At 38.1% G+C, this 16,816-nt stretch overlaps 1 protein-coding gene and 1 long non-coding RNA gene across 9 annotated transcripts in view; one reads left to right on the plus strand and one right to left on the minus strand.

The window, feature by feature from the left end:
- LOC309644699 overlaps positions 1–16,816 on the plus strand; it is an 887,681-nt gene that overhangs the window by 187,014 nt on the left and 683,851 nt on the right. The gene's annotated exons all lie outside the window — the stretch shown is intronic.
- Positions 1–16,816, minus strand: part of ESRRG (estrogen related receptor gamma) — a 619,726-nt gene that overhangs the window by 12,694 nt on the left and 590,216 nt on the right. For all 8 annotated transcript variants that reach the window (XM_082427059.1, XM_082427060.1, XM_082427057.1 and 5 more), the window contains one exon: positions 3,609–3,878. In XM_082427059.1, coding sequence (XP_082283185.1) covers positions 3,609–3,878 — 270 coding nt within the window. The remainder of the gene's footprint in view (positions 1–3,608; positions 3,879–16,816) is intronic.

Below are 16,816 nucleotides of genomic sequence, written 5' to 3' on the forward strand. Positions count from 1 at the left end.
TAGGTTGGGGGTGGGTCTGGGGTGACAACAGTCGGGTTGTGAGGGGCAGCTATGGGGTTGAAGGTCTTGTGACTTAAGCCAAAGAGAATGATCGGACTAAAAGCGATTCTTAATCTTAAACTGCTTTTAATCTTCCACTATGTAAAGGTGAGTATATTACCTTGGGGCCAGTGATAATAGTTTCAAACAAATTTTAGACATAAGAATCAATAGAACCAATTGAGAGAACAGAATCACGTGCTATAATCTTACCCAAAGTGCTGGCAGTAATATTTCACTATATTTTCCCATAAAGACATAAAATTAATTCTAGAATCAGAGAATTCCCCAAATGGAAAGAATTCTAGAGATTAGTCTAAACCTCTTGGTGTACGTGTGGGAAAGCCGGGGCCTTACGATGACAATGTTAAAATTGTGACCTAGATTTTCCTCTTTAAATTCAGTCCCACAGAGATGTATTGGGGATGCAGTATTTCTCAAAAGGCTGTTGGCACTCCAAAATAGAGAATATGTAGTTTAAGTGAGTCAGTTAGTTTCTTACCTGCAAAAATCAGTGGAACAATTATTTAGGGTTTTCAAAGATCTGAATGTGATAATTACAGTATTAGCTCATGATATATTGGTTTTTTTGGCTATGTACCTGAAGATAGGGAATACACTTCCAATGGCTTTCTGGTGTTATAAATATTCCTGAATTCATATGTGACAGAAACATAGCTACAAAAAATATGACAGCCATTATCGGGAAGCCAATTCCCTGTTTCCCAAGCATAAGCACAACATTTATAATTATTGAATAAAGACAGATGTTTAAAATAAGCTGAAATTTAGATTAATGAGACAATGGTTGTTTACACCTACAGCCATACGGGGAACGCTGATAATAATTCACAAAAAGCAATTTGAGACACGAAAGATATAAAACACACTGGCTTCATTTTAAAAATAATTAACCAAGTAAATGTTTTACGTTAGAATCACTATATGATTTCAAAATAAAAATTCTTCCCAAACCATCACTGCAAAATCTTTCATCTAATTATGAGAGGTACTTATATAAATCACACTAGTTTTTTTTTTTCTCCGCCAAAAGTCTCTTATGTTAATCTAAAATTTCTCAATACTAAAAGAAAATCTACAAGCTTTTTGCATGTTTACGAAAAGCATTAAAATATTTTCATATTGTTGTGCTTGAGCAGCTTAAGAAACACAGGTTCCCGGCAAGATTGAGTCTGCAATTTTACTGCTGTCCTCCAAGTAACGGTAAAAAAATGGAATAAAACAGCATCATATTGACAGTCTCAAACAAAATGCCTTTCTGAGTGGTTTATCCCAAGGTAAAATGGTGGGGCTTGCAGGTTGGGTGGATGAGAGAAAGGCCATATTTATACAGCACAGGAGAGGTGGCACAATTTAGACATTAAAATAGTCCCTATAGGACTTAGTCATTACTCCTTTATTATGGACTCTGATTCAATTAATTTTCCTTGGTATTGAGACGCTGAAAAAATGTTAGAATTACTCACAGGAGAATTTTGTAAGGTGGAGAAATTTTTAAGAAAAAAAAAATGCTACAGAATACTATGCTAGAAAAAAGAGAGGGTTTGTTTGACTATTTCTGGCTGTTAATACAAGAAAAATAAACTGGCTAGTTCTTTAAACTTTTTAATCACCAGTCATTGCTTGAAAGTAGGTCACCTCCTCCGCCTCACAGCAGAGAATGTGGAATACAAATATCTATATATCAAAACATTAATGATTATACTTCTAAACAGCAGCAACAGAAATGCTGCTACTAAGTAATTCAGGTAAACTAAATAATAATCCATAGCCATAAAGTATACATCTAACATCCAAAAGTATAGAATTTTAACAATTTTGATGATAAAGTTTTAGCATTGCTCAGCATTCATGATTAGTTAATAATTCACAAAAAGCAATTTAAGTCACGAAAGATATAAAACACACTGGCTTCATTTTAAAAATAATTAACCAAGTAAATGTTTTACATGAGAATCACTATATGATTTCCAAATAAAAATTCTTCCCAAACCATCACTGCAAACTCTTTCATCTAATTACGAGAGGTGCTCTAATGGGAAGTCCATGCAAGCTAATAAATTCTCAGAAAATTTCTATCCCATCTCCCACTTTGGTTTTCCAGAGAGCAGGGCACGGGGCTCCTCAGGGTTTGTGACAATGATGCCATTTGTCATACAGAATCATATTTTACAGTTTCGCAGGGGAGTAAGCGAGAAGTGAATGGTGTTATAAGGAAGAGGGGTACCTTCGCCATTAAAAGTGTGAAATGCTAAATGCCATTATGAAGACAAATATGAAAGTACAACTTCATTGTTGAAAACAATTCCCCTCCTATCAGTCCAAGGATTCATGCATCAATATTGTAGATGAACTGTTAATTACAAAATCAATTAAAAATTATTTCTAAAAACAGTCACGCGTCCCTGGCTCTCATGGGGGCAATTTGGGCAGAAGGTCTCATCTCACTAGGACCACGCCAAATCACAAAGTCGTCATCCACAAGTAAGCAAAAACAATCTGGTTTTTCATTTTTCAGCGCGGCTGAGCCCAGTCTGAGATTGATCGTCACATATGGCCCCAGAAAACAAACTGTCAATACCTTGAATGCTGCAGAATTTGAACAAATAGCCGTCCGCCCATTCAAGCCACTCATTGCATCCCATTTAACAGATTTTATTGACAGTTTCCTTCTTGTAATTAAAGGGAAAACTACTGGCCGGCAACCAAGATAAAGTTCAAAGATAGGGTCAAAACAAAAGCAGATGGAGGGGCACGGTGTGACTGTCAATGGTACATAGCATCAGAGCGTGTTATTGACATGCAGGTATCTAAAGATCAGCACGTCATTAAGGAGGGATCTATCCTGGACTTTATGCAAACGCTAAGAGAGACTTAAGACCACAATCAAGCATCAGGAGAGGCACAAAGGGGAAAACAACAAAGCACCAACGATTTTTACTTATCAGAGGTTGCTCCCTATTTTAGTACATTTCAGTTCTCATGTAAAGACCATTTATTCTCATCATTCTTAACCCTTACTGCATAGGTGATACCCTTGAGGGAAATACTCTTTCAGCAGAACTTGACTTTTAGAGAATTCCAGAATGGAAGAAAACAGAGTATTCTCTGATAACCGAAGTGAAAAGCAACACTACATATATTATTCCAATTACAAAATTTGCATTTTGGGGGGGGCGGGGGAATGATTTGTATTTGTAACTCACACTTATTTCCACTTGTGCAAACAAGACAAAGGAGCTAATTTGGTCCTGAGTGTCCATTTACACCACTTGCACATGAGTTTTTGCTTTGCCATGGTTCATGTTAGTAAGTGAATTAGGTGGTAGAAGTGTAACAGCTTTTAATAAACAAATAAAATAAAAATAATTCCCTTTAAGTTGATATTTCTTTTCTTCTAACTTTTCACTAGAAAGCTACAATGACTATAATTTTGCTGACTCAAACTTTACAACTGGGTCTAGCAAATCCCTGAAGAAGAAGTTAAGGGAAGGGGTAAAACTGACATATTAGAAAATATAACAACAGGCCATTGTCAATATGCCAACCTGAATTAGCAAGAGCGATTGCTTTGAGGGTGACAAATTCTTCTTTCTCAAGCTTCATGCTCTTGTATTTCTTTACCAGCTGCAGGATAGCATTATTTAGGTCAAGAAGGCCTGCTAATTTGGACTGGTCTTCATCCATTATATAATCGTCTGCATAGACAAGTTCATCCTCAAAGGAAAGAGATCGGTACACGACACCAAGGATCAAAATTTCCATCCAAGCACTCTGCAGAAGGCTCATCTGGTCCGCCAGGGACAGCGTGGAGAAGCCTGCAAGGGAAGATGGGCAGATCGAGTTACTTTAAAGCCATCATTTCATAATACAACGTTAGTTTCATATGGTAGTCGTCTTCTGCATCAGTGCTCAAAATTATGCTGAGCTTTGATTAGCCACTCTTAAAGTTTCCCCTGATCATTTTGCCAATGGCAAAGTAAAAGTCACAAACCAGCTTCAACTTGTTGGCATTTTCTCAAGGTTTTATAGACACAGCTGAGAGGAATATAATAGAAAAGAAGTAGTTTTGTTTCTTTCACTTGAGAAGAAAATACTGTGTAATCTTGAAATATACTTGATTTCTAGCGGAAGTCTTCACGACTGTCTTACAGGAAGTCAAACTTTCAACTACCTCATCTCTAAAAACTACTATTGATAAACACCATGAAAGTAAAAAACCAAAAGCCTCAAATAAAGGAAAACAAACAATGTAGGCCACACAGTAGAGTGCAATTTGGAACCATTTCTCTGTAATAGTCACAAGCACAGTGAGTATTGAGGATGCTTACACCCAAAAGAGCCTTCTTAACTGGATATTTTGCCCCCCTGATATTTAGCATGAATTCCTGTTTTAAATGGTGATTATTGGTATAAAAGAGGGTAGAATATTTTGCAGCCTGGCCTCCTCACCAAATAGAGAAGCCACAATTCATTCTTGATATTAAGATCCAGTTATTAAGAAAAGTTAAATATGGAGGCAACGAGGTGTGATGGACAGGATATGAGCAGAGCCCTTGAATACTGGCTCCACTGAGCTACTGGTTGCTTCACCTTGAGCAAGACAATTTCCTTGTACCTTAATTTTTGTTTTGGGGAAATATAAAATAAAACCCAGCAAAACACTAATATATAATATGCATTCCATAAGTGTAGCTATATGATATATTATTTTTATCTGAAATACCTGGATGACTGTTTCAATCCTTTACAAAAATCTGGTCTGCATTTATGCATAGATGTCTAAAGTCCCTTCTGAACTCGAGAAAACACAAGCAAAAAAAAAAAATTAAAAAGAAAACGTGGTTCAAGAGTGAAGGATGAAGTAGTACAATTAAACTTACCTAGGAGTAAAGATATATATTTAAATTTTAGAGGAATTAGACCCAGACTCTAAAAGGAAGTCTTAGTGGAGAAACCTGATGATCAACCACATACTTCTTCCTATAAAAAGAAATGTTTCTTAAAACTTCACTTTCATTTCCAAGGTTATGCTCAGGAATTCCAAGGGTGACCAACCATCTCTATGGTTTTTGAGGACAATGGTACTATGATTTAAGGTCCTGCTACCAGTAATTCTACAGAAGGAAGGAAACATTAATATTGCAACTTGTGATATTAGCAACTACAGCATGATAAAGAAAATGAAATGATTTCCTGGCCCGCTGGAGAAAACTAGTGGTTTGCCATTTGGCACCATTAACTACAAGTGTTTAATAAAATCATCAAGAGGGATTAGTCAAGCTTTTCTTAAGGGGTCTTAGGGCCCATGTAAAAAGCATTTCTTTCATTTTTTTATCAAGCCGCTTACACATTATTTAACTGATCTTCTTTTAGACTGGCTATGTCTTTTTTTCCCTTTTTTTCCATTCTTTTTTTTTTTGTCATTGCAATGTGAGGTTACATTAATAAATATCCTCTTGGCATTAGAGATGTAACAACTTTTAACAGGGATTCAAAAGAGAAAAATAATGATCTAATCTGAGTAGGTGTGGTTCCATTTGCTCTTGAGGTTGTTTTACAACAAACAAACCAAAAAACAAACAAACAATATTGATCTTTTTTTCTATTCCCCCATCGCAAGAAAAAGATGTCATGCAAATTCAAATATCTAAGCTCAGAAAAGGGACGAAGTAGGAATTTCTTTTGTAAATGAAGCAGACGAAAACATAATCATCTAGAAAGTTCTGAGCAGAAAGGGACGGGTATTTTCCATTTGCCTTCGTTTCCTTGTTCCTTTTCACGCTCCCAAGCAGCAGTTTTTCTGCAGCAGCAGATGGACGGAGCGCGTAGCCTGCAGCACCTTCCTGTGACAGCCCTATTCTCCCTCCCAGACACTGCTGTTAGTAAATAGATTTACACATTCTCCAATCTCCACACATCTTTCTGCCGAATAATTAAAAGCAGGATGATTAGTTTATTGAGTGGAAGGAGGAACTTTTTTATTGAGGTCCATCCACGATTTTATCAGGGCCAGCACTTTTACGGTTGTCAGGAGGATGCAGGCATCCAATTTTTCTTATCTGCCTGATTAATACAAACGCTGTTTCAGGACGCATTAATTAACAGATACAAATCTACGTTCTCATGGAAGGATCAATACGGAGAAGAAAAGAGGCATCAATGTGAATTTAGTGCTGATGATGGAGAAGGCACACTATCGACATTTACGTGCACGGAAACTTTAAAGTTGCGCGGGGGGCCCCTTTGTCCCTGTGATTTACAAATGAACAATTTTTCAGCCATAACAATGTTTCACACATTTCTTGGGGGTTTAATTAAGCAAAAAACAATAACATTTCATTTTTTTAGGTTGATCCTGCAATTTGATTCTTCTAGGTGGATGGCTCTGTGTGTGGGAGTGTACGTAAACCAAACTTTTCCTTTCAATTCTTAATGAAATAAAAAGAAGGAAAAGGGTAAAGAAAAGGTTCTCCTTTTTTGGGGGGCAGGTTGGGGAGCACATAAAATTGGATATAGCACAAAAGGTCTGTTGGATTGCCTCAAGTCTATTTCAAGCTGATTAGAGGAGGTATAATTTTTGCAAAACCATAGGGAAAAGAAGACAACCCACGCTTTACACAATATAAAAAAGTCTGGACTTTTTTTTATCTCTTCTTGGTCTAGAAATAGCTGAATCCCAACAGTTTAACCCTTTCCTCCCAAACCTCTGCAATCTAGAAACTGTCACAAAGAGCTGTCCAGCCCAAATGCCTGGATAACAGCCTTGTTAAACAGCCTTGTTATGATCTAGCTGTGTTCACCTGAGCACTAAGGAGGCTGAATACATAATCGAGATGATATTTTAATTCCTCAAAAATTTTCTCCCTGGCCTTGAGGAGTGCTAGTTCTATTTTACATTCATAAAGACACGTGGATAAAATGATAATTTTATCAGTAGTCCTGAGCAAAGTATAACAACCTAAATGACCAAGATCTAGATGAAAATGTATATTTTAATAAACTGAGTCTAAGGAATTTTCTAAAAACACTATGGCTCCATTGGCACACGCATGCTTGCATCCAAATGATAGTTACTTGTTTGTGCTTTTACTGGGCATTTAGTGGTGTTTTATAGCTCTGAGGCTACAAGTTCGAGGTCCTCAGCATCTATAATCTTTAGCTATCTTTGGAGAGAAACCTCCTTCCGAAGTGAAATAAAACATGCTTTGCAGTGGTGTCATTGGAACTTCATGTTTTGTACATCCCAGGATCTTAATCTTTGGTGTGTGACAGGTTATAGTTTTAAATGTTCAGCCATATTACAGCTTTTTAAAATACACTGGTATCATGGCACCGTTTTTTCTTCCCCAGCTCCAGCCCATTCCGTGCATATCGCTGACAACCCTGATCTCTCTTCATCTCCAGCCTAGGATCAGTGCCCTTTAACGTATCTCAGGCATTCTGTGGGCAGAATGACTCGCTACCTTAACCCACAGTTAAGTAGCGTGTTTATCTGCAATACAGTGGGCTCCAAATAAACCAGATGACATTTGGGAATAACATCATTTGGAAGGATTGGAAAGCTTCTCAAGAGGCAGGTACCCCTGAAGTAATAGGCTGGAAGAAACCATGTTTTGTGCCAACCCTCTTTCCTTCTTCTACTGGAAACTTCGGAGGTTGACAGTGGTGCTATGGCACTTGTCAAGCGCTTTTATTTATTTATTTTTTCTTAGCCCGGCCAACTGATGCACTTTGCAGTCAACTTACAAAAAAGGCTAAGCATTTGAAAGTGTGAAGGGCAAAAAATATCTGACGGCTAGTCTTCAAAAATACACTTTCATTTCAGAAAGCATAAATGTTTATTTCCTGAACAGAGTGTTGACAGAAATAGGCTGCCGTGGAGGCATTTGGGTTTAACCCCTGCTAGGCATTTTCTTCTCAGCTGCTTCCTTGAAACAGAACAAGGCTTTTAAATCTTCAGGGTGTCTGTTAATATCACTTAATCATGGCATTGATTTGCCCGCCCACAGTTTTTTGAACGGTAGTGTCTCTGTTCCACCAAAAGTGGACACTTTTCAGCAAATAGCATAGCATGCTAAAATTATAATTCTGTCGTAATGACTCACTGAGATCACAAACGAAGTTCACTGAGAGAAGCTGACTGCGCAATATGGCGTCAGCTAGATTCTTCTTCTCCGAATAAATAAACCTAGCGTGGACAGGAGCTAGGCGAGAAAAGAATAACAGCACGAGAATTTGGTCTTAGTTATCAATAAATGCACAGATGCAGAAGCCTTGTTAGTGATAAACTTACTCTCTCTTTTTAAGTCAGCTGTTCTTCTCAAATAGGAGCAGACATATCATTTGTTCTATGATTCACAAAAAAAAACACACAGCGCTGGGGCTTGTAAAATATATATAAATTAAGACCTTTTTTCTCTTTTTTTCATAGAGATGGACTTCATGGATTGGAACTCAGTAGAGGCTAGAGGCAAGCAGCTACAGACGGTCCAGTGCCAAAGTGAAAGCTGGAATATCCACTTGGATCTACCGGCAGCATTTTATTTAAACATTTTCTTTATAAAAGATGATAATAATTATCTCTATTATATTATAATATCTCTTTATTATATTAGTACCTAAGCATTAGATACAATACATACAATGGTACCCTTTGAACCTTTATCCTGTTAGCCTGACCCAGATATCAATAACTGAGATTCAATAACAATTGGTTCGGGTGAAATATAAGAATAACTGACAAAAATGGGATCACTCCTTTCGTCCCAATTTGATCATTTGTTTTAACATTTGTGGATTCCATAAGATAGCTGTTTCTTTAATTCTGTTTTCATATTCCAAGTGGGGTTCACAGAGATTTTATGGAGCCATTATTTTGAAATAGTGGCTTCACGGGACAAATGTGAATATCTGAAAGACAGAACTCAGATTCAAAAATTACTCTATACCTATGTGGGAGAACTGACCACCATCTATACAGTTTAGTAGAAGATCTGGATAGTTGCGATAAACTAAAGAAGGAGAGAATAGAATTGGACAGGTAGTATCCCCCAGTCCAGGGCACAATTATCACTATTCACCGAGCTTACAGGTTCGACTGGCCACTGACCACTCATGCTGATTATGCGAACCCACTCCTGGGCACCGAAATTGAAAACACGCCCCCATACCCCCATGGCACTGGTGAAATGCTTTAACAATTGTCTCTTATTTCCCAGTCCAGCTTGCTAGAAAAATTAAAAGTGTAACAGCAGCTAAGGAAAAATATTCCCAGGTGGCAGCATAGGAAAGCCTCAAAATGATGATAGGAATTTTTTGTTGGTTTGTTTGTTTTTGTGAGTGGGCAGTTTTAAACAATTGCCAAGCTTCTTTGAAAAAAGGACCAGATAGAGGGCAGAAGTACGCAAAATAAGAACACAGAGAACATCTACAGGGAGGGTACAGCTTCTCTTTGCAAGTCCCACTTACCTACCCCCTCTGAATGCCTACAGAGGAGCAAATAATTCCCTTAGTCTTTCCCAAACTCCTTCTGACCTGGCCTCAACTTTACTTCTCTCCTTTCATCTAAACCAAGAAGAAAGACAAATTGTTGGGGAGCATGGAGGCGAGGATGGAGAAGCTGCTTTCAAGGAGGGACATCTAATAGCTTTCTTTTCCTACAAGGTTTTTTTTTACTAGTTGAAAACAAGAAAGTTCTGCCTGGAAAGCTCTCCTTTTTGATGTGACTTAAATTTGTCTGGCCATGAAGAAAAAAGGAAGGCAGCGCCATATGATATAGGACTCTTAAAAAAAAAATCTTATAAAAGGGTATTGTCAGTTTCACTTTGGGATTAGATGGATACAGAGGAGGGAAAAGCATCATTCTGAAGCTACATTTCTGATTTGGAAGAAAAAGAAACTGTGCTTGAATCTGTCTTGCTTTCCCCAGTGGGACTCATCAAGAAATATCATCATCGTGTGTTACAGAGCATGGACCAGTTGTCCAAGGAAAATCAGTCCAGCCTGGGCACCAGATGTGCAGGCACCATCCTCTTCAGGAAATTCCCAAGGAGTCTTTATCAAATTTGGTCTAATTCTTGATGTAAAAGTCAAACCTCCAAAATAAACACAAATCGACTCTGTCTTGAACTTTGGGGATCTGTACGGCTGACAGACATTTCCACAGACTTTTGAAGAGCATGTAGGAGACTTATAATGTCAAATACCCAAAAGCTAAGGGTTTACTGCTGTGGAGTGATAGATGAGGGAAGAGGCTGGGGTGGGGAGCAGTGACCTTGAGGTCGGGGGATCTGGGTTATGGTTCTACCCTCGCTACGACCAACGGTGTTAACCTGGTCCCCGCCGTAAGCTGACTTGTGGCCCTCCAAAAGCTGTTGGAATGCTAACTCCCAGGACTGTGAATGTGACCTTATTTGGAAACAGGGTCTTTGTAGATGATCAAGTTAAGATGAGGTCATTAGGGTGGGTCCTAATCTAATCTGACTGTAACTTCATAAAAAGGGCGAAATTTAGACTCAGAGACAGACACAAACAGACGGAAAACAATGTGAATATACACAGGATGAACACCATCTACAAGCCAAGGGATACTGGAGGCTACCCGAAGCTTGAAGACAGGGATGGAACAGATCCTTCCTCATGGCGCTCAGAAGGAACTGACCCTCCAGACACCTTGATCTCAGACTTCCAGCCTCCAGAACTGGAAGACAACTGTGAGACAGTTGTTTCTCCCATCCAGTTTGTGGTACTTTGTTATAGCAGCCCCAGCAAACAAATACAGACCCACAGTTGACTCTTCATCTGTCAAATGTGAAATGTGGACCAAACATCTCTGAAGGATCTTCCAGCTCCAATGCTGTCTGACTCAGAATAACAAACTGAGAGCTACTTACATGAAGCATGAAGCACAAGGCCGTGTGGGTATCGGTGAGCACCTCCCACAAACATCACTGGATTGGGAATAAGTCAACCTGGCATGGGGTGCCACCTCTGCTACCAACTAATCATGTGACTCAACTTCTCCAATTCCTGTTTTCTCATCTGTAAAATAGGAAGGTGGCAAAAATCTTCCCAAAGTTTGGGTCTAGCCCTACGTTATTTAGGTTTCCAATGGTTCCGTTGTAACCACTGATATTTAGTGCCTCTGTGATAAGTAAAGCACCGTGCTCAGAACCATGAGATGATACAATGCCTGCCCTCTATAACTTTACAGTTTAGTAAAAGTAGATTAGAGCACAATGAGGAGAAGTAGGTAGGCGCCATAAAGAATGATCAAAGTGAATGTAAATGCAGAGGAGGAAAGATGGGTGTTTGGTTGGACACATCCTCCCAAATGTACCCAACACTTTCTCTCCTTTTCTTCCTCCGTGGTTTTGATTTGGGCCTCCATCTGCTCTTTTGGGATACAGGGACACCAAAATCCTTATGTCTGGTGTTTCCTTTTTCCATCCTACCTGTGGCTACTCAAGCATTCTTTCAAATATGAAATCTAATTATGCTATTCGCTGATCAAAACACTTTATTGGCTTCCACATCTCCTGAAGGACAAAACTGAAACTCTCTGGCACAATATGAAATGTCTTTCACTATGTGGCCCTTCTCTCCCTTTCCTGCCATACTTCCCGAAAAATCCTCCCCTGGGAAGTCCTCCGTAGATGGCTTAACACCTTGAAAATTGAGCCCATTTTCCCAACCCCAATGACAAACCCCACAGCTTCACTACTTCCCAGATTAACAGCATCACCACCCACCAGCTGCCTCACTCCTAGCCTTTCAGGGATCTATCACCAAGTTTTCTCTTTTTGTAGTTCCGACATCAAGTGCACACATTTCTTTCCATCCCTACTGTCCTTATCAGTGTTCCTGTGTAGCATCCAGGGGCATTGACAGTTGTTAAGTTGTAAAACGGGATAGTGGAGCTCAAGGTAAAGACATAAGCAAGTAAAGGAGTGGGTGTGATGATGTGCTGCCTAACAGGTATATCTGTACCCTTCTCAGTGTGCTCCATGATCTCTGAGCTCTTAACAGTGGAGACCTTCTCTTCTTTGCTCCCTGCTATATCCCCAGCACCTCCATCACTGCCTGCCACATAGCATGTGCTCAATAAATATGTGCCCAAGGAATGAATGGAGAGAAAATTCCTTAACAACTCATGGACTGCCTTTCAACAAGAATGGAAGGCTAGCAATAATATTCCAGAGAAATAAAAATTCCAGATACCAGGTCCCTCTCCCTCTCCACAAAAATATTTGAATGCTTAACAAAAAAAGTTGCCTAATGTTTTTTCATAATTCAGCAAGTGTTTATTAAGGCACCGATTATACATAAAGCTCTGCTTATAAGTGCCTATATAGTATATAGGATTTTCTCTGGAGCCACTTAAACTCTGATAAAGTCCTGCCTAAATTTCTCAACCTCAGCCAGTTCTTTTTTAATTTGTAATTAAAGTTGACATTTTAATCATATGGCCTAACTACTTTCTCCTATATTTACAAATAACTATTCATAACAGATTCTGTGATAATGTCATGACTTTTTTTTTTTTATTATTTACAAGTATCTGTAATTAATTTCTCTACTTTACCCTAGTTGTATAATTATTTTGACAACGTGTAAATTTATTATCTGTAGCTAGTATTTTAATCCTCTGAAATCCTAACTTAGGTCAGGAATGAAAGAAAAAGCTCACTGCTTCTTTCTACTTGCAGGAATAAAAATCTGTATGTCTACAGTTTTTACATAAATTCTTAGGAGACTCCAAATCTAGCTTTGGTAAAGTCCAAGTAACTGATAAAGACACTTTCCACACTTAAAAAAAAAAAAAAAAAAAGGCAAGCAGATTGAGAAATCCTGTGTTTTTTTGTTTTGTTTTTTATCATTATGGGTTTCCTCCTCCTAAATGAAAAACAGCAAAGAAAAGGCAATGCAATAAAAATGCATTCACATAGGGCATCTCCCTCTCAGTCCATTTTAGAACAATGGGTTCTCACTAAGTAAATGCTCACTTGTCAGAGGTATCTGCAACATGACAGCCATTGGGCAGCAACGAGGGAGTGAGGTGGCTTCCCACTTTAAAGCAGCAAATTAGACATTTACAAACAGCGAAGATGGTACTTGTCGGTTATGACCTTTCACTGTGTCTGTACAAGTAGGTGCTAATGTAATTTAAATGCCATTTAGACGTGTTTCAGGTTTATCAAACTGGTTTGTACAGCCATTCTTATGTAATAATTTTGAAGGGGAACCATTTCCACCTGCTGTAGGAACAAGAATAGCTAGAGACAGCCCTATGCAAATATCTGGGCAAGTGAAGGAGGATCATTTACTTTAAGAAAAATCAAGTTGGACCTTGAGGAAATCAAGCAGGGGGCCAAAAATATTTTTAATAAGTCAGGTAGTCAGTTCACATTATTTTTGTGTGAACTTTGTTTTACCATATTTTGTACATAGCTATTTAGCTGAGAGTTTGGATTTCTGGGCACACAAATTATGTCTCTTGGAGACCATAAGTTTTCATTTAGAATAGAAATATGGGAGGAAACACAAGATGAATTTTGCTAACATAATTTTTCAGATCAAAATATATGTTTTTTTCACCATCCAAAGTTTTAATAAACTAACAAATAAGTTATTAATAAAGCATGTCATTTGTCAGAGTTTAGCAAGAGAGAGATGTGCCTCTAATCCTGTTTAGAATTGTTGGAAAAACAATCCCAACTATAATTTGGGGTTAACTTTTTTTGTTAAACAACACATTATTGGCATTTTTACTTTGCTTTATAATTTCTAATATTTGATGTTTAATCTGTGTTTCTGACCCCAAAATATAGTTTAAATTAAAAAGAAATTTTTGTGAGTTTTTCTTTTGCCCACATGGAATGTAATAACTTTTTAAAAAAGATGAACTGCTTCTCGTGGGAACATTCAACCATTAAAGGAAATCTATAAATAGCAACTTAGCCATGGTTACTTTGTTTTGTTATTTGTGACATAACATAATATTCTGATATTGAAGAACCTAAAAGCATATTCCACATATTGAATAAAATAGGAGTAAGCTGTTGCAGTAGATAAATATATATATTTATATACATTAAATAACTCAGTTATATATATATATATATATATATATATATACACTATATACATATAAAACTACATAGAGTTCATATATATATGAATGAGTTAATAAAATGAAAAAATTAGAAGGGAAGGAGAAATGATCAACCCACCCTAATCTGATTTTGGATTAAATGCTGCCTATCCAAGAAAGGTAAGTGTTCAAAGTTTCTCCCAATGCACCTGCTTGCATAAATGAAGGCAGAGTTGCTGCCTCATGGCTCAGGGTATTTAGTCAAAGGAGTCTTTTTTGTTACCTTTTTCCCATTTGTGAAGGCCACACCTACACACACGTGAAGGCACAGAATGATGGTGGCATCGTGAAAAACTGGGTGATTTCCTGAGCTCACCTAAAAATTTGCAAATTTTATTTCAGCTACCAATTACAAAAGAATAGAGTTGTGATCATCTTGTGTGCTTTCACTTAAAGGACCAAGAATTGATTCTCTCTGGGATCTCTACGAGAAAATCACTTTTAATTTCTATATTAATTTTATATAACGTGCCCTCAAATCTTTTCAAATATACCTAATTAGTCCCTTGATATAGAAACACAAATTCCAACAAGAGCCCTAATTATTAGACTTGCTGTTTGTGGAATTAACATTAATTTCTCCCCTTTTCTCACACTTACTACCTACAAGTGAAGCAGAAAAAAAGGAAAAAAAAAGAAAATCCTTCAGGTGTGCTTTTCTTGATTTTCCCCAAGTAGAAAGATACTACAACTCAGTGTCTCCAACATATGCCCTGGAAGGAAGAGAGGCAGAAAAAAAAACAAAAACAGAACAAAACAAAACAACCCAGGAGGTCTTCTGCATAAACACAAGTTAAAGGATTTACAGCTCAGGCCATTAAAAACAAAGTGTCATACATATTGATGAACTGAACGAACTTAGAAGAGATATGTTATCCATGAGATGCATGCCACAGATGTGAAATTATAGCACCCTGACCCTGAAATTCCACATTCAAATAATATTAGAAATCCTCACTATCTGTGCTTAAAGACCTGGGCATAATTTGTGCTCTGGACAGCATGGAAAAACAGCAACTCTGAATTTCTAGCCCTGAGAGTTCGGTTTAAAGTCAGGCTCTCACACTATTTTTCTCTGGGGCTAATGAAGATCTGTTTACAAATATTTACTCCCAAGTTCACGGCTGGTGTTTGCTGGCTCAAGCCGAGCTAAGTCATTACGGCTTTGGTACAGGATCCACTGGGGAGGCTACCAGTTATCTTCTCATTGACAACAGAGGCAACCCCTTCGATTCCTCTCTGCCCCCCCTTCTTCCTCTCTACACTGTCCCCCGATTTGGATAACTGGCCAAGTTAAAAAGAAACAAAAAATGTGAAACAACACAGCTCTTGGAATTTCTCAACCACATGAATGCAGAATCGTTATCAGTCGTGAAATGCTGCCTGTCCTATTTACCACGGATACATAATATACAAACCAAACCTGCAAACCTGCACCTCCTATAATAACTCTTTCGAGACACTCTTCCATTCAAAAGTAGAATGGAGGAGGGAGACGCAGCTGCTGTAAAAGGCTCTCACGTTGTAATTCCTCTCCTCCCGAAATGAACGGGAGAACCCACTGCACAGCCTCTCAGTCTCCCTGCTTTGATCTGTTGGGAAGGATATTTATCTCTGTATTCACTATCTCACCTCTCCCCTTTGCTGTGACCAATCCCTTTCATGTCACTGAGATCCTGCAAGTAGATCCAGGAAATCCTAGAAATTCCTGTATGAGGTTGATTCAAGGAAATAAGCAAAGGGTTATTAAATAAGAGTTACCATCCAGGGATGAATCTTGTTGGAAGTTGCACTGTTTCCTAACTCCATTTGAGTAGCAGTAAGGCTACCTCTGCAGGCAGAGACTCTTAAGCGTCTGCAACAGTCCAAAATGAAAGAGGGGGGGAAAAAAAGGAAGAAAAAAAGCTGCCTGATTCTAATACACCTAATTAGCCATCGGCAGACTCTTAATTGCATACATTAGGATGATTCCATAGTGGAGATTAATTCTAAATATACCCAAGCAGCTGGTTAAGATGCCATGGATTACAGTGTGGACTGTACTTTTCCACTTAATTAGATATCAAAATTAAGCAGCAACAAGCATTTTGACATAACGGGGATCAAGCCGCTGCTTGGTATCCCAGAGCTGCACTAAAATGACCGCTAAACAGAGCCGCACAGATGGAGAGATATTAAATGCCGCACTGGAAAGTAATTTCAAATAATAAAATATCAATATTTACATTTTAATTACCCCTACTGAGAGCCGCTCTGTCATTTTCACTTTTGCCGACGCAGCAAGGGGTAGTGAAATGACATTGCAGCTCTGGCTGCAATGACTATTTTGTTTCCATTAAAGAATGACAAGTGTTTTAGAGGCAGTGACACTCGGTGTGTGAACAAGAATGACAGCAGATCAGAAAATTCCTATTAAGGGACTAAATGCCTCAACAAGAGAATTGACTCTGAGCAGCAACTCTTCCTGGAAGCACATAATCCTTTCCAAATTTTCTGCTGAAAGTTTATTATTGGGGATGCCCAAGGGAAGCTTTAGTCTCCCATGAAATATTTAGATCGGTAAAAGGTTATATGATGATTGCCAATTTAAAAACAATAATA

The sequence above is a fragment of the Balaenoptera physalus genome (assembly GCF_965194825.1).
Source record: "Balaenoptera physalus genome assembly, chromosome: 1".
NCBI classification, from domain to species: Eukaryota; Metazoa; Chordata; class Mammalia; order Artiodactyla; family Balaenopteridae; genus Balaenoptera; species Balaenoptera physalus.